The 22,471-nt window shown below is 44.0% G+C and overlaps 1 protein-coding gene across 3 annotated transcripts in view; it reads left to right on the forward strand.

Annotated features, from left to right (window-relative positions):
- Positions 1–22,471, forward strand: part of LOC124176413 — a 163,109-nt gene that overhangs the window by 56,917 nt on the left and 83,721 nt on the right. For 2 of the 3 annotated variants that reach the window (XM_046557680.1, XM_046557679.1), the window contains 2 exons: positions 16,955–17,102; positions 22,322–22,450. In XM_046557680.1, the coding sequence (XP_046413636.1) occupies positions 16,958–17,102; positions 22,322–22,450 (274 nt within the window). In that variant the 5' untranslated portion in view covers positions 16,955–16,957. The remainder of the gene's footprint in view (positions 1–16,954; positions 17,103–22,321; positions 22,451–22,471) is intronic. The other variant, XM_046557681.1, reaches the window with a different exon arrangement.

The following is a 22,471-nucleotide window of genomic DNA, read 5'->3' on the forward strand; positions in this document are numbered from 1 at the left end:
AGTCTTAGCTACTATAATTTTTCAGACTGGTCAACTAGCTACGGACAACTATCGACTCGACTTCGTTACAGTTTACATTCCAGCGTTATACAAGGTTCGAATTTTAAATTAAAGATCTACGCGGATCGAACCAATTGTCGAATCAGGTGATTCGTGTTCCGATAAATGAGACTCGCATACGTTGAACGTATATTCACGGATGAGGAAATCGATTGCAATCAATCGAGTACCTACCGCCATTTCGTCCTCGGCTATTATCCACCGGTTGTAATTAAAACCGAAGACTGATGAGCCGGAACGGAACACTTGTAGAATTACGTGATTCACGCGAGGTCGAGTGTAACTCACATTGAATATAAACGCACATGGTAGCAGTTGATTCGATTGATTTTTCCAAATCGACACTGATTTCTAACCGTCCTGCCAGCCGGATCGAAGGTCAATTTGTCAAATTATATGTCGGTTCCAACAAATTGAACCTAATGGATAAAGGTGATGTTATACGTATGTCACACCAATCAAACGAGACAAGTTTGTTTACTTTTTGTTCGAAATACGTATCTCGGCTATCGTTCCAGGTAGGTATATCACCGCAAGGCTAGCTCGCTATCACTGAAAAAAGCGCCCGTCAAATGAGAAAATTAAGACGCGTACACGCTCGAAGATGATATCCGTAGGACTGCTTCATCCCGACGTACGGCGTTCCTCTCACGAAGTGCAAATTAGAGTACCAAGTCAAACCAAATTACGACAATACCTGCAGACTGAACAAAACCATGATTCGATGTGTCAGCATTGAATGTCACTCGTTTTATTCGGATTCCACGAGACTCACAAGCTCACCGAACTTTGCCCAAACTCTGACGAACTGGTAATGGAAGTGTCTTCCGCGAGCTTATACCTTCACCGGCTGCTTCTTGACGACGGGAAAGCCGCGCGAGTAGAGTACATTGGTATCCGATATTAGGAGCATGAACGATGCTTCAGCCCATCATCGGATAACCGGTGGCAGGCATTTGATGAATTGTCAACAGCCGAAAGCGGCCCCCGAACCTTTTCGTGACGGAGTCGGAAGGTTGCGGCTTCTTCGGCACGTGCGCAATTTCTCCACATATTAAAGTCACGCTATGCACCATCGTTTCAATATCTGTGACGGTACGCGAAAAGTCACAGATCGAATCGACCGAACGAGGGGTGCTTTGTTCGCCGGTTCGAACTTCAATCTTGAAGGTTGAAGTCGGTGTCCCGTGTTAACGGCGAAGCGTCGTTTGGGCTTGGGGGTTAATATCAACGACAAGCGTCGCGACGCGTGGCTGCTATACATGTACGATCGGGGCGGTCGGTATCGGCGTCACGCTATTGAAATACTGGTGCGGACCGGGGAGTTTCATAAAATACAATATCACGAAACGTCGGACGACACTTTTTACTCTTTATTATCTGCGGTTCCGTTCGGTATATTCATATCGGTGGCCCGCTCCTACCCGGAGCACACTTCGAGTGGTAGCTGGTACACGTATACGATGGAGCGTTAAAAGTGAACGATATGCAAATCGAGGAATTTGCATTTCCTGCACTCGATGGTGCAACGCGATTGTATAATCTTGATACAGGAATCCCCATGGCACGACTTGGCGGTATAAATACCACCGCTGCAGCAGCGAGTGTCGCTCGCGTTGCTGCACGCTCGCTTTTATTTATTTTTTATTTTTTTTACTCATTCAAGGATTACATGATTGGTCGTAACGCGAGTGCGACGCGTGCCGGCAGGACGGACCGGCCGAAGGTTCAGGAAGTAACGGTAATAATTCCCGCGGTCTGATGACGAGGGCGTCGAAACGAGAGCCAGGGTTACACTCGGAGGCTTCGTTTACGGTCTGGGCTCGACGTAGGTAACCCGGATCGCTGGAGCCGGCTGGTGTAATTGGCGTAGCTCTGGCTGGGGTCGTGCAATCTGTTTTTAGAGCCAATTCTTCTCTCCGCCATGCCGCTGCAGCAGCGGCGACGTCCCTCTACTCTTCTCTTCGCCTTCCGCAGACTCGGAGACGAGTGATCTCGCCGACGAAGGCCGCGTGGTTTTCCAGAATTACGGGACCGGATTGGAGCGCGTAACGAATGAGCTTGGAATTAAACCACCAGCCTCGCCTCGCCCCTTCTCGACCCTCTTCAATATCAACCGGCCAACCAGCCGACCGTCCGTCTCGCAAAGCGACGCGCAAAATAAGAAAACTTGCAATTTAAGACTAAAACGAGATACCTTCCTGCTTCTCATCCTGCTTTTTTCTCGCGGCCCTTGACGCTCTGTTAAATTTCATCTCATCTCCCTGTCACCTCGATTGCGCGACTGAATTCTCGCTTGGGTAGAGCGAACGGATATCCTACGAAATGTTCGAACAATTTTTCAGACAGTATACGATACCTAGAACGTGGTAACGGACTTTCATTCTCACAATTACACGTACGCAACAATTAGTAAACAATTCGTCTATTGACGGAGTTGTGATACATCAAAAGACGCTGGCGGCGTATTTTTTTCAAACGCCAATTCTGCCATTTAAGGGATGAAAACCACGGCTACAGTTTACTATCAAAAATCGATTGGACATTATTTACTGTCAATAAACAATAATAAGCGTAGTATGTTATTTCTATCGTCACGCACTGTATCCCTTACTTTCTCGGAGAACACTTTAAGGGTGATTTTCTACCCTTTCAGTGGCCGGATTAGCATGTAAAATATAGTTGCCCAATATTTTTTGATATATTCCTTCTGATTGCGTTTTTCAAGTTTTAAAAAACATGTTTAACGATCACGATTTTTCCTCGAGGCACGCTGTCTAATAAAAATATTCCGCAGGTTCATAAATAACTGCCTTACACCTATCAGGGATAAAAAGTTTCAAACAATCCCATGAGAAAACTTAAATCCAGAGGCCGGTAAGTCCGGGAATTTCGTGCTCTTGGGTACGTCAAGTGTACTTTTGCCGAATAAAAGTTTAAGCTCTGAAAGGAAAGGCATCCGGTAAATAATCGGGTGCCTCGCGCCGCCCCGCCAACCAACGAACCTTTCGGACGATTAATTCTCGAGGTGGTTGCCTCCTCGCTCCTTTGTGTCCCCCAACAGGTCCTCTCAGTCCTCTCGCGGATCTTCGACTCTTGAGCTATTCACGCCGAGCTTTGGTAGCGACGCCGTGCGGCGCGCGCATTTCGCGGATGGAGAGCGGAGTCGTGCTTTCGGGCGTGCTTCGGGAAGAACGTGATTCGATTTAACAAATTCCGATTCAAACCTTTTCCACCGTACAGCCCGATCACCCCGTTCCGCGGAGGTAACGTCTCGCTGGGCGAGTAATTTCCGTTTGATTAAAGATGGTGGGAATGAAAAAGGAATGACGGGAAAATATGAGTAAAAGAAAATCGAAGGACCTTATAAACGAGAGAGAAAGGGGTGAAGTTCGAAAAGAGAAAAAATTAGCGGGGGACAAAGTTGGAGAAAAATTTGCACCTAGAAGAAAAAAAGAATAGCTTTCGAAAAAGATATAGGTGTAAGGAAAATCCGATCGCTGGGGAGAAACCACGATCAGGGACGAGTGGGAAACGTCGCGCCAGGAATCCGTATAATTAAATTAAATCTGGGTTTAATTTAGCGAAGTTCAGACCGTTTAATGGCGCAAAAGAGGAAAGTGGAGGTCGTATTGGAAAAAAAAACACACGGAACAAAAATCACCATATCGATTTCCCTTCGTGCGTGCTTCGAACGTTGGTCATTTTTTTCAATCTTTTTCTTCATTCTCTCTTTCCTTCGTCTACTTCCCGTAGCAATATTTTTGACACGAATTACCTTTTCCTTAATTGGAATGAATTTTTATGTACAATTTTTGCGTGATTTTAAACTTTTCGAACACAACAAAATGCGTACGATAAAAATCAAGCCATTCCAACTTCGGAACTCTCTCTCATTTTATCGATCCAGCAAGGGTGATTTCAGCCGGCTTCAACCATCGCAGCTGCTTCTACTTTTTCACGGTGAGATTTTCTTCCGTTTTTTTTTTTTTTTTTTTTATCCTTCTTTGGCCTTGTTTTATTCCATAGCGATAGAGTTTCGCGGTAGCAATTTTCTAGGCAGGCCAGGCAGCAGTGTAGCAGGCCGTTTCTGGTGCCATATCGATATTGCCCGTATTCGATTTGAGCCTGATCATATTTGAGGTCAGCCGCTACCATCCGCTGACCAAGGAAACTTGGAATTATGAATATTGTGCGCTTTTCTCGAGGAAACGATTCTGTACCGCTTTCCATGCTGCAGTACGAATATGCCAGACAAGTTGAAACAGAAGTTGAAATGAAGATTACATTAATATAAATACACGGAGAAAAGAAAGAGAGCAGATTTTTGCATCAGGGTTTTTGGTAAAAACTACCCAAGTCAACTATGTATTTTTAATATAAAATATGTAGCAAATTTTACTCTGCACACAGCAGTTTTCACTGATTCTACAGTAAATTCTGCATTTGACAAAGTATGTTTTACAAAAACAACTTGACGCGTCTTGCTCTTCCTGCAGTTTTGAGTAAAATCTACTCTTTTATTCTCTCCGTGTATATACAGACCAGGTACCTAAGTATGCCACTGAGAAATTTCACTTACGATGATAATGAGTTGTTGCATTTTTGATACGATCCAAAATTGCAAAAATGTGGAGTAGCTGAGAAGTCGTTTGTTTTTACTAAATACATAAATTGCTATGATTCGCATGAAAGTAATAAATATTTATTTTATTAAATCGACGACGCTCGTTCAACTTTTAATCAACCCTGATCCATGCGGTACAAAAGCCAGCTTTACGTTTGTGTAAAAAAAATCTGTGCACGGAAACTGGGGTGGTGTAAAAAAAAAGAAGGACTTAATCGAGCTCCGAGTCTCTTGCAGGAGCTAATAGTGTCAATAATTAGCTGTCGGTGGGATGAGAACGACGTTCTAGGCGGCCGTGGCGGTAGCAGGGAAAAGGCGAATGGGGGATTCGAGGTTAAGGGTGGCAGATGGAGGCAGCGAATCAAGTTAACGCCGTAGTAAAACCCCGAAACAAACCCACCCTGGCTATCCCTGGTATACCTATCCCGAGCTTCAGATTACCACTTTCTCGATTCTGTAGCTCTCTCTCCCTCTCTCTCTCTCTCTCTCTCTGTCTCTCTCCATGTGTATAAATTGTATTGTACATGGATGTGTATATATACGATACATATGTGCGATACAATGTACACGTCTCGCGGGCGTGGACCCCAGAGGAGGCTCGGAGCCTGGGAAGGGGATGATTGCAATCACGGCTCGGCGTAAACTGATCGCTCGCCGGGAGCAACGGTGTCAAGTTATGTTTAACCCAGTATTATTCACTATTTTTTTTCGCAATCTCAAAAAGAAATAACAGACTCGGTGAGATTGGAAAAAAATAAATTTTCAACCATTATAGAAAAGTTTCATCTAAGTAATGAAAAGCGGAGGGATAATAGAAAAAAGAAAAAGAAACCTGAAAGTTTATCGTTCCGGAGTTTTTCACCGTTCTTTTTTTTTTCTTCTTTTTAATCGTACCGTTTTGTTTCTTCCTTTCCACTTCTATATTTGTGGAAGAAATTGAAAATTTTGAAATTCTACGAGCGTATTTTACCCTCCGTCAGGTAAAGGTTTTACGCGAAAGTAGAACTAGGGTCCTGTCGTCGCGTCCCCTAAACCCATCGAGGGCCGAACAAAGGCAGCCAAATTACAGAGCAAAGTAGAGAGAGAGAGAGAGGGAGAGAGAGAGAGCCTCCCGTCTATAAAGTCCAGAGTCTATATAACCTTCTCGTCAAATCGGAATCACTGAGCGTACCTCGCGCCTAAGGCGGACCAGAACCGGCCCCTGCACGTTCCTTACCCCCTGAAACCCGAGGAGAGCGTTCGTTTCGAACGTGACTCACTGACCCCCATTACTTGACTGACCCCCCCTCCCCTCTACCCACTTAAGTGGTTTCTCCCTTAACTTAAAACGTGCGCCAGCCAAGAACCCGACACATCGCGAATGGCTAAAAAATCTTTGCCCTAAACTCCTTTCAGAGCAAACGAGAAAAAACCAAAAAAGGATATATTTTTTTTTTTTAATCTGAAAATGATCCATCCGCTTACGCCTACATTTTTTTCAAGTCTGAATCAGCTTGCGACTTGAAAAAACAGTCCTCGGGTCACCTGGTGAACATACTTGTGCACCCAGGTGCTCCAGTTGCACTTACCCGATACAAACGGATGCTGCAAACGTCGAAGTAGCGACCTCTGAACTTGGCTGCATGTCTACACCTACGTACGTACAAGTTCACCTGCCTATATACGTAGATCGCGATCGCCGTTGAGAGAGCGGGTATTGCGGATGGTTTAGCACGTCGGCCCCTCGTCGTTTCCGCTTACGTATCGACGATAGCACTCGTGCGCTTATTCCTTGCAGGAACGCTTCTTCGGTGGCAAAGCGATCGCATTCATCCAACACCCGTAAGGCGATTCGTGGCAGGTAAGAATCGCCGTTTTTCAATTCTCGCGAAGAGTTCCTTCGGAAGTTTGATATCCTTGTGAAAAAGCGCACCGTCGCGCGTCGGTGTATCCGCAAGAGAGATGAAAATGAATTATCAAACCATAAGCGTCATTGCAAAATGAGCGCAAGCACGCGTGCTGCAAAGACGGTAAATATCAGGGGTAGAGTCAAACGCGTAAGGGAGGCTTAACACGGAGAGCATATTCATTCTGCAACAATGCGCCGCTGTCTGTCAGGTTATTGCGGCACTGTAAATCCCAGGACGAGCCGAGAGTCGAGGCAGGGAACTCGGAGGTGGCTCATCACCATCTAGATTAACCAAGCATTTCATATTTACTATCGAGTGTCCTCGCCGTTGCGGTTAGGGTACTGTACGGTACCTTGACACGCTACCCTAGAGGATAACCGCGTGCCGGCTCAACGACGCAAACAATTTTTACCGTCCGTCGACAACCGGGGGTTGAAAACCCTGCGTTTACCAGATCTTGTCACTTATCGTGACCTCGTCTTTTACGGCTAACCCCAACCCTTTGAACAAATCTCGTAACGCTCGTCATTCGGTCTGTTTGAGCATCGCTAATCCAACGGGGATTACTCTTTGCTTGACGAGTAAATCTGACTGGCAGTTTTTTTTTTTTACTCCGTATACCCGTATTAATTCTCCCTTCAATGCGGAGGAATGTGCGCATATTTTACATCGCACGAGCTTAAAGCCATCGTACAAAAGTTTTATTATTATACACTGTATGTTAAAACACATTCGCTTGATCGATATTTCACGTACACATACGTTTAAAAGTTGAACGACCGGTTGTACCGAATGCCCCTGCCACGGTAATTATATAATTTAGAAGTTAAGATTACACCCCATGAAATATCAGCAAGCGAGCATGATGCAGGTGAAATGTTTGTGCCTGTGAACAAATTTTCTTACCTTGCACGAAATTTCAGTAAACTGCGCCAAGAAAGAAAACTTGCAAACAAAAAGAAATAAAAAAAAAAAAAAAAAGTGAAAGGCTAACGTGCAATATGATACCGAAGTTTGAACGAATTAATGACCAATATTCAGTACCCGAGGAATGTATGTGATGTGGAAAGTAAAAAATTGGCGAAAAAATATATAAAACTTTCTCCTCACACCGTATATCTTCATCTTCAACGGCAGAAAAATTCGGAGTGGGATCAGTCCGTTTCATGGCCAATTTCGTGTGGAAATCGTTTTATATGTATATTATGTGTGTATACGCATAAACGTGATACCATAGAACGCGAAATGGGACATTTTCGATACTTTATAGTTCTCGTATTATCGTTCGGCTTATCAAAGTCAGTTCCGGCGTGTCACAGCTATAACTAAGGGTCATTCCGTCATTTCCTTGTGCCTTTTGTGCCGCCGGAGGAGAAAGTGGGCCGATGCGAGTCGGCGATGGAAGTAGGTTTTTGAATCTTATCAGGAGGTACACATCCTATAACATCACCGTTTTCTTACAAAAAGGGGCTTGCGCGTATACATAAATTCCATTTAACCAGAGATGGCATGAGCTCTATCTTAATGCGATTCCTCCTTTTTTATTCGTCCTTCCACTTCTTCTTTCCTTCTTTCTCTATTCCGAGTCGTTTTAGTTGTTGTTGCTTTTTTCTCTCTTCTCATTCTTTTTTCATTCATTTTCCTTTTTCGTTTTGTCTCTTCTCGCGCCGCTCGCCGAGGTCGTGCACATTTTGTTCTCTTATTTTGCGTCACTGTCGCGACGCGGGGAGAACGAGAATCGCGGGGGCGGGATGTTGCCGAGCGGGTGTACACCGTGCGAAAGTAAAAAAAAACGCGAGAGGGGGTAAAAGCGGAAAGAGAGGCACGGAGAAAAGCGTCGGAGATCCCATGTAATTACTGGAATCTCCAGCCACCAACACCTCGGCCAACTCCTCTAATTACATTCTCGAGATTTCGGTAGTGTACAAGTACTTACCCGAGTAGCAGAGCTCACGCGAAGGCATCGCGGCACATACCGTGCAGACATACCGTGCAAGAGAGTTCGAAGCGAGCACACCAGCCTCTTTGTATCTGTTATACAGCTTCGAACCGTCGTGTCTACAGTCTGAGTTTGGTGGAAGTTGGCCGATGCTTAGGCGACCCCTTTACCGAAGTTTCCTGCTCTTCTTAAAGTTTTCCCTCGACTTATACCAGAACCATCAAATTTTCAATTAATAATGTAAACGCTGTATAAGATCCCGCTTTGCTTGGGGACCAGATACCATCTTGCAAACGTTACGGAGAGTTTTTACCGCCAATATAGTTTCTGGCCTCGTTATTTCCGCTTTGAATTAAACCAATTGCCAATATCTTTCGGTCGATACGAATCGCGAAAACTGTAGATGTGATTGATCGTCTTTTTGCTCTGACGACACCTTCGTGATTCCGGCAGACTTCTCGACGTAAACACTTCGAGAACGTCAACCTGAGCGGAAAATCGAAGGGCGGCCAGACTGTGACACAAATACAACGTCGAATAGCCCGAATGCCAGGGTCGCAGCAGCCATGCAAACTCCTACTTATGTAGGAACTGCCCATTTTCAACGACGTTTCCATGCAAGTCTGTACATTAGCTGGATAAAGAAATCAGGCTTTTGAATTAGGCCACACACATTACTAATTCACTTTCTACGTTATATTGCGGTGGACACACGGGGTGAAAAATATTGAAAAAGTTACTGTCTGAATTGTCCGATAGTTGTCGTACGTTATACGTATAAAAAATTCGCGATACGAAACGAAGAAGCCAAAATGGGCGAGTGTCCCTGAGCCGCGTGACAACAATCATACGAATATTGAAAACGAGAGAACGCTCGAGGCTTCCTTTTCGGAGGCCTCTTTTCAATACGTACATATCTGAGGAAAGCCTTGTAAAGAAGTCTGAAATTATTGAAATGATCGAAAGTTCAGATAAACAAATTTTCAACTTGCTCTCGATTTTCCGTAAAATTCTTCAAACAAAACCGTTAGTCGATAATTACATTTCATTTTGGAAATTGGAGGAAACGAACAAATATATAACAAACCGTACATCAACAAATAATCCTGAAGCCTTCTGTCGAATAACTTTACGCGATTCTTTATCGGCGCGAGGCGACGTAAGATAAGAAAAAAATATCGTTCCAAGTGTTATTCGAAACGTGAAATGACTGAACAGATTTAGGTACAATAATACGAGACCAAGACAAGTTTTTCTGACTAATATCACAGTTGAATTGAAAACCAATCCACCAATTAACGAGTGGATTTTTTCGCGACGTATTATCGCGTGTTCCTGTAGGCGTACGTAATAATACACCATACTGTATATGCTGTTTGAAAAAAAAAACAAGTAAATTGGTTAAAAAAGCTGTACTAAAAATCCCCACCCGAGGCCCCCTTTCCTATTTTTTTCCTCGCTTCCAGGCAAGGATTGGGATGGTCGCAGAGGTTCTGTGAAAAATATATCGCGAGACCGAAATGAAACCGCGAGCAATCCTCGGAGGCAGAGACTGTCTAATTTAATTTTCCAGGGTCTTTCCACTTGTACGCCCGGGTAACGCGTCAGGGGCGCATCGGCAACCCTATCCTAGTCTCTCTCGGCACCCGACACCCCCGCATTCACACCTTCCCGACAATTTGACGCGCTTGTGGTTCGTAGCTACGCCTCGCCGCGTACCGAATCCCATAAACAGTCGACCCGTCTCACGGGCTCTTTCCCCAAGACGTGGCGGATGCCTAAATGTTCTACGAGGGATTTCCACCTCCGCTCCGCCGCCTCACTCTCGCTGTAAATCAACTCGTTCTCAAATATTTTCTCTTCCATTTGCAAGTGGATTTAAGTGTCACTCATTCGTGCGAGTTGCCGGAGATTCCGATTCTATTCCAGAATTTTACCACGATTTTATATTTACTTATGCATAATCCTCTGAATCTTCAATGTTGACGGTCAAAAGAGCAGACATTCTTCAGATTTTCAATAACCGTGAGTAAAATTATTTACGTGGGTAATACTAGCGTAGAGCTGGATGAAAAAAAAAAATCCGAACATTAGTCATAGCGTAATTGAGGTACTGATTCGGTACCCTAGTAAAAACTGTGAGAAAAATTCATTTTTGTATAGTTTTGTTGAAACAAAGTCATGTCATCGGAGCAACGGCAAAAAAAATTACCGAAACGACAAGTATTTCGGAAATCAATCAAGACGGGATTTAGCTACCTCATGTTCGACTTTACTAACATAACTCTGCTAATATTGTACGCGTGAATTATTTTTTTCGTTCGATATTTACATTTTCCTTTCATCTCTTCAAGACTCAGTTCAACATTTATTCAACTGTGAAGATCGGCTCGAAGGTTCAAAAAATTATTCGCATGCTCAGACAAAAAAAAAAAAATAAAAATCACAGCGTTAAATTTATTGTTTTTTTTTTTTACACTAATTATTCACGGCGCGTATCTCTTTAAAAACAAATTGGTACGGTGTAAGTACAGTTGTTGATAGTCGGTATAACATCCAGCTATATCCTGTATCTTTAAAACGTTTTTCACAAGTGTGTATACGTATACATGTCACACCGGCTTGATAACGCTCGAGGGCTTCTCAACTCAACTACTCATTAGACATTTTCCAAGGGTATAATGTTCATTGATCTAGTTAAGCCGGTGCCTACCTTCTCAAGGAGGTCTTAATTCAATAGTCGGCTCGAGTGTAGCCGCGCACCTTGAGTAGGTTAAGTTACAGACTGTACAGAGTGTTTCAAAATGAGCGTTTTCGAAAGCAACCGAATCGGTTGCTACAAATTCTCGGAAAAATTTGCAATTTCTTTTTTCTGTCTTATCAGCAAGATTAGTTGTCGGGTTATCATAATAATCTCAAGAGTTACGTACCTACAAATGAACAATAAACACCGAGTCGTGTGCAGTGAAGTTAAGGTTTTTGATAATGGCCGAGATAATTGTTGAGAAATGAGAACAGATGCTGGAAGTAAGGGTCGAGGGTTGTTGGGGAGGTAAGAAAAGATGGGGAGGAGAGAACAATGATAATAAAAGCGGGAAAGGAAGAGAGAGACTGAAAAATGAAGCAGAGACGGAAGGGTAGATGCGGGGGCCGAGGGAACAAGTAAGGAATTAACTAAGGGTCGAAGTTAGAGTAAGTTGGTGCAGGGAGCAAAAGACGCCGAGGTTCGAGGCTCGCAGCGCTCCTCAGTTGAGGAGTAAAGGGTATTTGAAGAAAATGGTGTGCTAAAAACCACGGAAACTGCCTCGGAACGGTAATTATTTTTGACCCCCAGCACTGATTGCCTGTCTTTAATTCCCCAAAGTCAACCCAGAACTTCTCCTCCTTTTCTTCGACTTCTTCCTCTCTTCGTCTTTATCTCATTGCTTCAATCTCACAGGTGCACGAAGATCTCACTACTTTAATTGGTTTGTTTTTCCCTGATTTCCTCCCTCCCTCCGTCCATCCCTCCATCTTTTCTTTTCTCGCTTCGTGCTAGAAAGACCGCAGGACGTCTGAAACGGATTTCAGGATCAAAGCACTGCAAGTACATCAATGCCACAAAATCCTTGTCGTTTTTTTTCCTGACAAAAGTTGCCGCCGCAACAAGATATCCCGGAGTGACGCGGCGCAGATTGAAGTTGGAAAATTATAGTGCGCAATAAATTGAATTGAAAAACGTAGCCGGGTTGACGTCGACGCTTCGCGGCGTCGCGTCGCGCCGCGTCGTATGGTCGAGGATAGTGCGGAGGCTAAAAATCGGAATGAATAGTTGTGCGGGGACTTGTTTAATTTTTTACTACAGTGAACGCAGGCTGCGCTCGTCGCCCAGCCGGAAAATATTTATTGCTGCAACGACACTTCATTCGACCGTACTATAGGCATCACTCGAGTTTAGGCATACATGTACCTACGTGATATAACGGCAGATGCATTTTCGAAGAGAACGACGAGACCCGGCAAGCCTGAGCCGTGATTTTACCTGCGAACCGACGGCCTAATTCATGGCTTGGCTGGCCGCCCGCGAACCATTTGGATATACGGTTTCCTTGAATTGATATTCGAGTATTATTAACGACGCTTCCTAGGCGCCAATGAGGCGTTTTAGGACGAGATGTGCCGGGAGAAACTTTAAGTACAAAAATCAAACTTTGAGGAAACGGCAAGGTTTCGAATGGTCCGAAACCCGGTGGGTTAAAGTTCCGAGATGCAAGATTCGGAAAATTCAAGTTACGATGGAGCAAAGTTCCGAAACTAAAGTTCCGATAGAGTGAAATACAGAAAATTAAAATATACTAACACAACTTATTGTTAGTTTACTCGACGAGTGGGTGTGAAAAATCGGAAAATCCAAAAAACAGAATGACCGGGATTCCTAACGTAAAAATATCGAAAGTCCAAAACAAAGAAAGATCAAAGTGGTGCAATTTCACCAAGCTAGAAATTCACAGTACTCAAAATCTTCGATCATTTGGAATTTCTATGATTCAGATTTTTAAACTTTTTCATTTTCGCAATTTCGGAATCTTTGTGCGTCGGGTTTCGGACCATTCGAGAGTTTGATGTTTTCATCAAAATTTGATTCCTTTACTTTGAGTTTCGCCACGAAAGAATTCGGAATTTGGTGCTTTCGGAACTTTTCAAATTCGGAATTTCAGCCCCACTCCAATATACCGACGCGAAAGAAAGAGTGTTCGATACCCACAATTTCTTAATGTACATATAATCCGCGTTGCCCTTTGCGCGTGAGATTTCAGGGATTTAAGATGGAGAAGGGGAAATAATTATACAAACTGAATGCTAACGATAAGCAGTGGGACCAGCCCAGCTGCATCTGCCGGTGATTTTCTCCCCAAAATCTTTTGATGAAATAGCACGAAACCCGCGTTAATTCTGCAAGCTCACGGATTATAAATCGTCGAATTTATTAATCCGCGCGGTGTTGCAAACAAGACGAATCCCGGGACAGTTAACAGGGTTGTACCTTGATCAAGCTCGTAAGTTGAGAACGAAGCGACGAGACTTGTGTGTTGAAAACTGAAATTTTGATAATACTCTATTCATCGTCACTCTCACTTTGGAATCGGTCCAAAATCCAACGCCCGCTTTCATACACCGAGTGATAATCCCCTCAGGAGTTAAAAGTCTGTTATTACGTCGGTACTTGTAACACCGGATCCTTCATCCCTCGAAAGTAGAATTTAAGGCTATAGCTGCTTGCTCGTCTCTCGTCACGCCGTGGCGCCGCGTTTCGCCGAGTTGCACAATAAATTTGAATGGAATTGAATGAAAATTTCGTTATTCATCAAATCTGGCCTGTGTATAGGCGATACACAACGTATAACGTGTGCCCATGTGTAGATATATTTCTACGAGGGTATGAATAATGCACGTGATATATAATTCAGACGCCGTGCATGCCGGACTCCGGCCTTCCGTATGTCTGTGTGCCCGCTCGCTTATGAATATTCATTCGAATTTCTGCCTGGCGTCGGTGGTTGGCTAAGTCCTAAGAGGTCGGTTATGCCCGTTTGCCCAGATGTTAGCCACGCCGGCGTGTGAGAAATATTGAAAACCTTTGTGGCCTTCGAATATCCTGGCAAATCCGTACAGGAAAGTAGAAGAATTAAGCCTAATTGCACGCGTTACCGAGTTTCCGATGGTCGAAACTTTGAATCTGATCACATTTCAACAAATTTGTCCATCTCGAAATCGATGCGAAAACATTTCGGGTATTGGTTTGAATTACGAGCACTTCAATTTAAAATTCTGCCGAAAAATTGATGGCCGTCATAAACAGCGAGTCGGAGAAAATCGCACTTTGTCTAGTTCACTAGCGAAACCCAAAATATCTGCACCAAAAAGCTTGTGTACTAAACACAAGTTTGGACGAATTTTACGTAAGTCTGTTTCTTTCTGTTTGTTGTATTCCATTGACGGAAAAGGAAAAAAATAACCGATAATAGGCACGAAAAATGGCTTTGAATTTCATTCGACCTGCCTCATACCTCATTTGACGATTACGGTATAATCGTAAATTACGCTTACGGATCAACACGCGGCGAAGCGAGCCGAATAGTGAGAATAATTCGTAATTAAAATCTGTCACGGTGGGATATAGTGGGATAGCGTATTAAAACGGAAAGAAATTGCAATCAATTGCCTCTATTACGATTTAATTAAACTCCATCGACAATATCGAATTATACCGGATGGCAGTAATTCCCGACTACAGCGGTAATATTAGTTAATTTTGGGGAAAATCCCTGACACAGTGATATAACTTAATTGATTAAAAAATAGATCTATAAATCCGTTTACGAACGACCCTGCAGCGTATAATATAATAATATGATTTAATGTTAAATCGCAGCGGAGCATCCGCTAAGGTGATTTCCGGCCCAATTGTGATATAAATTATTTGCATAACGCTGCCGCAGATTATACATTATGGATACGGCAACAAAAGCTCAGACACACACGAGTGCGCTGCACGCGTTTCCATGTGTGTGTCCGCGTCACCGTGCAGAGTAGAGAGAGAGAGAGAGAGAGAGAGAGAGAAATTTAATCCGCTGGATGGAAGATTCCCGCCTTCATTAACTCTCGGCGGGAATATTACGACGGGTGATACGTTAAATTATGAATAACTGGCTGGGGCCAAAGCTTGAAATAATACTTGAACGTTGACTCTGTACAAATGTAGGACTGCAGGAGGTCACGCGCGAAATTCGCAAAGGGTGGGAAGGCGGAGGGTGCCGAGGGTGGCCGAGTCAGGTGATAGCTTTATAACGGTGCTGGTTTTTCATGGCCTCGCCACATGGCACTGAATCCACCGATCCCCCTTTAATAACAACGAAAAGCCCTTTGCCGCGAGCGGGGAGTGTGTTTTTAATGCCCAAAATCATTTAGAGATAAAAAACGAGCCCAGGAAAAAACACCCACACACACACACACACAGAGACTGGCGGTGGGAAAATACCTGTGCGCTTTACGGCAGCGGTGGAAAATCGCTCATTCGAAACAACACGCCCGTCGATAATTACTTTCATTTTCACTATCGATCACGTAGAACGAGAGCACAGACGAGTAACAGCTTGAACATTCGCACGTACACGTATACAAATGTCCGCGACTTTGCCAACGTGTGAATTGTCTCTTCGATAATGAATAGGATTCAACGCAACGCGGTATCTACCTGCGGTGAAATATTGCTTGAAATATAAACTGGTGTACGTACATGTAAGAAAAATAATTGGTAAAATTTGATTAAACATTCAGAGTCGATTAAATATTCATCGTTACATCGTCACACGCGACGTCGCGGCTTCTGATCAATAAATTCGAGGTTCCAAATTAGTTGAACATTTAATTAGAGGGAGGGTCGTTTAATAAGTCTAGCTGTTATTTCTCATACGATAAAAAAGCCCCGTACGTAATATTATTATTGTGTCAAATTAAAAACAAATTAGTTGACATAACGACTTAGGTATGGATTTTCAATAAAGAATCGGACACGCAATTTTTCACATTTTCCATCGCAGTAATCCAAGTGATTCGAAAGGCAAAAAGCCTCAACAGTTCGTGCTTCGCAATCTTTATAAAATCGCCGTCTTATAAAATCCGTCCATCTTAAAAAGGGATCTTCGCTATACGTTGAAGGCTCGAAGGACACAGCTCGGAAACTGGTCCGCTTTGCCGATTTTCTATGAGAAAAATAGTTACTCTCCGAAGACACGAGCTGCGGAGGATATGGACTCGGAATAGAGCGAAAGGCTGGCGATATATCCAGAAGGAATCACATGTCTGATACCGAAGAGAAGCTGCTTAGTTCGCCCCATCCATCCTCGCAGACATAGCAGCTGGTAACGTTAGACGGGTATCGTGTTTCCTGAATATCCAAGCTCGTGTCAGCACCGAGGTTCGACTACCTATGCGCTCGTAAACAGCATTCAGTCCACAGCCGACTAACGTCTCAGACTCGTGTTCGATTTCGGTATGTGCTTCGCCCGAGCAGGAATCCAAAGAATCTGAAATCCGGTAATCGCGCATCTAACAGACGGGTAAGTGGTGCTCAAAAGCGGAACTCGAGGATCCGGTGACCGCTCGATCCGCGGTGATTTCGTTAGCCGGACGGACCGAGTCGAGGTCTAATGAGTTACGAATCATCTCGACCTCCTCGGGAGAGAAAGAGGAGGATTCGCCGAGGAGGCGCCCTGATTTTGTGCCTCAGACATTGCTCGAGTAGGTACACGGTTGTCGTGGACTGTGAAAACGGAGAGTCTGGGAAAATGTCCGCGTTTCAATTTGTCTTTGACCGATTGCTCGGATCTTGTTTTATAACATAACGGTTGTAGTATCTCGAATCGAGTTTCTTTAGAACCTGTTGTTTCTTTGTTGCAGAAAATGAAGATGAGCAAAGTGGGTAACCAGACCAACTCGCAGGATCCACAGGCGGTTAACTCGCGAGTTTTCGTTGGTAACCTGAACACCTTTCAATGCAGCAAAACCGACGTTGAACGCATGTTTCAGCGTTACGGGCGTCTCGCTGGTAAGTCTGATTATTCATCTCATTAAAACCGACGAATGCACGTCAAGGAAAATTTCTCCGTAACTCCGTGCACCAATTACTCACAACAGTTTTCAGTCAAATATTTATCCTCTGATTATACTCGGCTGCAACGGGAAACATGCTTGAACAATATCCACCCCATGGAACGCGGTGACATTTTAACGATGTGTAACCTGCATAAATGTAATGAAAAATGAGACAATTGTTCGAGTACGAAAACGTGTCTGACAATTTCACGTAAATAGAGTTTCAACAGGTAAAGTTCAAACCCGAATTCAAATTGCTTACTTGTTGGATCGCCTGACACGGTTGTAATAACCTCGTAACCTGCAACAACGAACGCTGGCGATTTTGGCTCTACCACTACCGTATCCGTACAGTTGGAACATATTGCCATTAGTTCGAGCATGTGTAATTTTTTCTCCATTATCAATATCGGCGTTCCATCATTCCTCGGCACTCCAAACGTCATCGATAATCACCATGCTTTGATTGGCCTCCGGACACGACAGTGCCGGAGTGCTTCGAGCATAATTATGCAAGCACGTCAAATCGATCAGGAGCTCCGTCCAGGCGGGAGCTTCTGAGGTCAATTAGGCGTTCGATCATGACTGGATACCCGGAGGGGCGAAGTCGTCCACGTGTAGTATCTGCAATTCCGGCAGGAAGAAGATGGAGGAGCGACATTTTCCGGTAACGGTCGTTAAATGCGTGACGTGGATGATCGACGTTAAACAAGAGTTGGAACGCCGCGGAGCGTAAGCCGGAAGGTCTACGGCGACGGATGTCAGAAGCTTTCGAAAGCTTACCACTTCCGGTTGAAACTGAGAATTGTCCACTGCCGGTTATACTCCTCTTCTCCCTCGAGCATGGCAGATCTTTCGCATGCGGAATGGGATTAGAGAAAAGCGTTGTGCAGCGCTAACTAATCTCGTCCTCCGCCATGTCAGCACCGTTTGCGTTAGAACTTGAGAGGTGTCCAGGTACCCCGAAACTGAAATCAACTTGCTAAGCCCCACTCTCAGTCATCTCGCGGTAACGTTTCAATTCCCACGCAAAACTATTGTTATCCGCCAAGTCTATTCTGCGTCGTGCTGTCAGGATATTTCAACGAAATTAATATTTTAGAGACGTAAAGGGTCACTCTTTGGGCCGTCAAGCTAACGAGACACCGAATTCAATAATTCATCCACGTTCAATTCTTCTACTATCCATAGTGTCGGAAGTCCGATATTTTAGAAAAGCTGGAACCTCGCCAGAGACAGTATTTCCGAGCACATCTTCGTTGCAGGAAATTTAAAGCAAATGTAATTTCTGTTAATTCAAGTCACGATCTGTTTTCGTATTTCAACATTTGTACACTGTTTTCACGCGATTCCCTCACATTCTTAAACTCATTTTGAATTGTCTATAAATGGAAGTGAATTTCCGGCTTCGAGGTCTGTGACAATGATTCGTTCCTGAAATTTGGGCAGCCAGCTTAATTCTTCGCGATGTACCGAAATGACCGCTAAACGGTGTAACAGGCGGGACAACAATCCGGTAGAGATTGAATTCGCTTTTCAAGATAAAAGTTTGGGCGAGAATAATGCCGCCGAGGGATATAAACTCTGAACGAGTCCGCAAGCTCCGTCCATTCAACCGACCTACACCCTCTGCTAACTACTTCGGTCTCCCATCTGTAACTGCGTTTCATTCGCATCAAAATGATCCCCCTTTTTCCACAGTGATTTCGCAATTTTTATTCTCTACTCATTGCACGTAGATTGGAAATGGAAACATCTCTGAACATTTTGAATAATTAGTTAATCTCAGTATCTGGCACACAAAAAAAGAGACTTAAAGCATTGCCAAGCTTAAACAAAAGAGCTTCGATTATGTTTTTACGACTCCTCAAGTCGCAAATTCACTTTCTGATGCTTCAGACAATTATTTCTCGCGCATTTATCATTTAACTTTCTTTCAGATACGCATCTAATTTGCAAATTTGAATGTGAATTGTAGCGTATAACGTAACCTAACACCGGCATGGAGATAAGACTTGCACTGATCTGATCTAGATTCAAATCGCGTAGGTGCCGTGACGGCAACTTGGATCGAAGAGCGGCGCAATTCCTTCGCATCCTGCAGATGCTGCATTATGTGGCTGCCAGTCTAGCCAGATTTCTCGAGCTTAGATCTCATCTCGGCTGACTTTTCTCCTCAAGCTCTTCTCATATACGAGTGCATCTCAATATTTACCACACTTTCAGATGCACCCTTCTTTCGGCCGTCCTCGACAAAATTCAAGTGTACGGGCGCAAAGTTCACAGGCTCAGTTTTCTTATCTGACAAAACTTGCGTAAACGTAGATAAATATGTATCCGCGTAAAATCTCGGCGAAAATTCAAGCCTCCAAGTTATACTCGGATGATAAATAATTCATTTGTTGCCTATATAAGAACAAAGACAATAAAAGCTTGACTACAACCGTTCTGTCGGAGTCTGAAAGTATACGGTACGATGGCGGAACGACTACTCTTCATACCGATAATATGAAAAATAAACGTGACGCCGCGGTTTACCTCTAAAAATATGAATTTTATTCTACCCAGATTTCCCTTCTTTGTTCTAACGGACGTTCTGACAGGAGAAATGCTCTTTCACTAGTCCCGCGCGAATGGAAGAGAATTTTCATCCTTCCCCATTTTTGCGGCGTGTGAGAAAAAAGAACACCGATCTTTCGCAAAACTCTTTAGAATCATTCGGAACAGTAGAAATTGAGCGATTTCACTCCGCGCGATTTTCCCCGCAGCCTGTATGTTCCTCTTCATTTTTCATACGATATTCTCGCGATCCGACCCCTCCCAGAGTTCGTATCGAGCCAATCCGAGACGTGTTTGAACGTCGGAAGTCAGACGTGCGTCAAATTCTGATAGATTTTGACGAGAACGCTCGAGCAAAGATTAGAGTGCCTGCCCTTGACCCGGGCCTGTAGTTACGATACTTCTTCCAAGGCTTACGCATCGTCGGGAAATCTCATCTCGCAACGCTCTCTGAATCTGAAACAAAGCTATCACGGCGCGAATCCCGTTGGTTTGCATACGGGAAAGACTCGCCGGTCTCTGAAACGGACTCTCCGTCACCGGCTTCGCCTGGAACAGAGGCAGGATTAGTGCCGGACACCCTCGAAGCGCCTGGTGCCCGCCGATAAACAGCTTAGTTTACTTGGTTCCCGATAAAAACCCGAGGGACAATAAGGTCGGCCGAAAGTGCTGGGGTGAGTTTTGAAGGAGAGAAACGAGGGTCGCTCACACAATGCCGGAATATAACGCCTGAGGGAGAGACGAGATTCGAACGAGAAATATATCGTTCAATGTCTTTCGGAAATGTTTCACCCGCTATCGTTAAATAATGTGCCAAATTATGCGGACGGCGATTTATTTTCAAACAAGTAAAAAAGGCACTGCAAAATTGATAATTCGTCGAAGAGACGTTAAACGGATGCCGTCTGAAAAATTCGTGGGGAGATGAATTTTCATTGGTGAGAAGAAAGAGCAACGGTGAAATAATTGTGAGCTTGCAATCCAAGATTCATCCTGAGTCGATGTCCGTCATCGTTGCTCCGTACTTCCGGATCTTACGTACTACCGCATTGCTCTACTTTTATCTTCAGAAAATAAAGAGGTCGAAGTCCCTTAGCCGTATATCGGTGAATTGTTGGGTGTATACAATAAGCCCGACTTATTGAGTAACAAAAACGGAAATAAAGAAAGGCAAAGCAGCACGAAAAGGTGTTGTAAATAAAGCTCGAGTCCGGGAACCGGGTTCCCTCAGGATCTTAGGAGACCCGTGTCTTCAGCGTACATGTATAGAAATCTCTTCGTCTCCAAAGCTTACTGCCGTAGGATACTAGGTACAAATTGTTGTGTAAGGGAACTGGGAATAAATTGCCTGCCATGACACGAAAATCGCGTGTTATCGAACCTAATATATCTAGAAGCTTCTACGAGGGCCTCATTTGTTTGCGATTCGAATGTACGTTTTGGATTGTCATAACAGCCGCCTTGTACACGTCTGAACGGAAATACCATACCGATAATGTCGTTCCAGACACGTAAGTTCGAAATAACGCTAAACCCATATCTAAAATGAATCATCATCACCGTTTGGAGAGTCGCGAAATTCTACAGAATCGAAGACGCGATATCACCGAAACTCGATTTACTAAAACCGTAGAATTTCACTACCTTTTTCGTATCTTTGGTGGAAAGTTATACGAGCTGCTCCATTGCGCAAATAACCTCGGACCAAAATATCATAAAAAACAAAATGAACATCCTCTTTGCGGTTCAGTCAATATTTATGGAGTTCAAGAATGAAGTTTGGGGTGGTTTGAGACGTTCATACGGGTTGCGGGAGTGTGAATAAGAATTGGGGATAAAATTTCCAGCAGGGCGATGCGTGACTGAGCAGCTGATTCGTACCTATAGCCAGGCGAGTGTTCGGTGCACGGTCTCAATTATTAACACATCGCTTTTCGAGGCCCAACATCTTGCTCACGTCGCGTCAGAAGTGTCGCTCCACCTTCTGACGTCGATTCGAGACATGCCGATCACAAGCTACTCGAGTTGATCGATTAGCGGGAACGGACGATTCTTTCACTGGCGATCGCTTTAGCTGCCTCACCCTGCGCTGACGTTGCAAATCCTACCGGAAGTGGGAAAACTGTAAAAATATTGCAATAATTTTTTTTTATTTCGATCGATACCGGCACGAAATTACTTTCGAATTGGCTCATTATGACCCCGCGACTAAAGGTATGCGGTAAAATTACACCTTACTGGTACTAACGCGGTAGATAATAATTTCGCATCACGGGGGTTCCTAATTGCCTTGAGCTTACTATTGGCCAGCGTATTCGCATCAGGTTCATTAGTCAGTCAAGGCTCCGGGTTACGAACCAGCTCGTAAAAACAAATGGCTACTAAAATAATCACGCGCCTTACGTACGGTGGATAATTAATCACCGGCCCTTTCTTTTTTTTGTTTCTTTCAATTCCTGGTTAATATAAGTACGTATAATATATGTTATACGTTTTGCCGAGAGCATAACGAGACCCGGCAAAAGCTTCGAATCTTCCGAAGAACAATGCCCCCGTGGAAAATTTGAATTTTCATATCCGAATAAAATTTTTCCCCGCTTTTTTGTGTTCCAGGTATCTCGATGCACAAGGGCTACGCCTTCGTGCAGTTCACCAATCCTTTCGACGCCCGTAGCGCCTGCCTCGGGGAAGATGGCCGAACTGTACTTAGTCAAGTACTCGGTGAGTGTCCCCAGTGCTTATGTGAGTGTATACATAGATAGT

Source organism: Neodiprion fabricii, chromosome 2 (assembly GCF_021155785.1).
Source record: "Neodiprion fabricii isolate iyNeoFabr1 chromosome 2, iyNeoFabr1.1, whole genome shotgun sequence".
Taxonomy (NCBI): domain Eukaryota; kingdom Metazoa; phylum Arthropoda; class Insecta; order Hymenoptera; family Diprionidae; genus Neodiprion; species Neodiprion fabricii.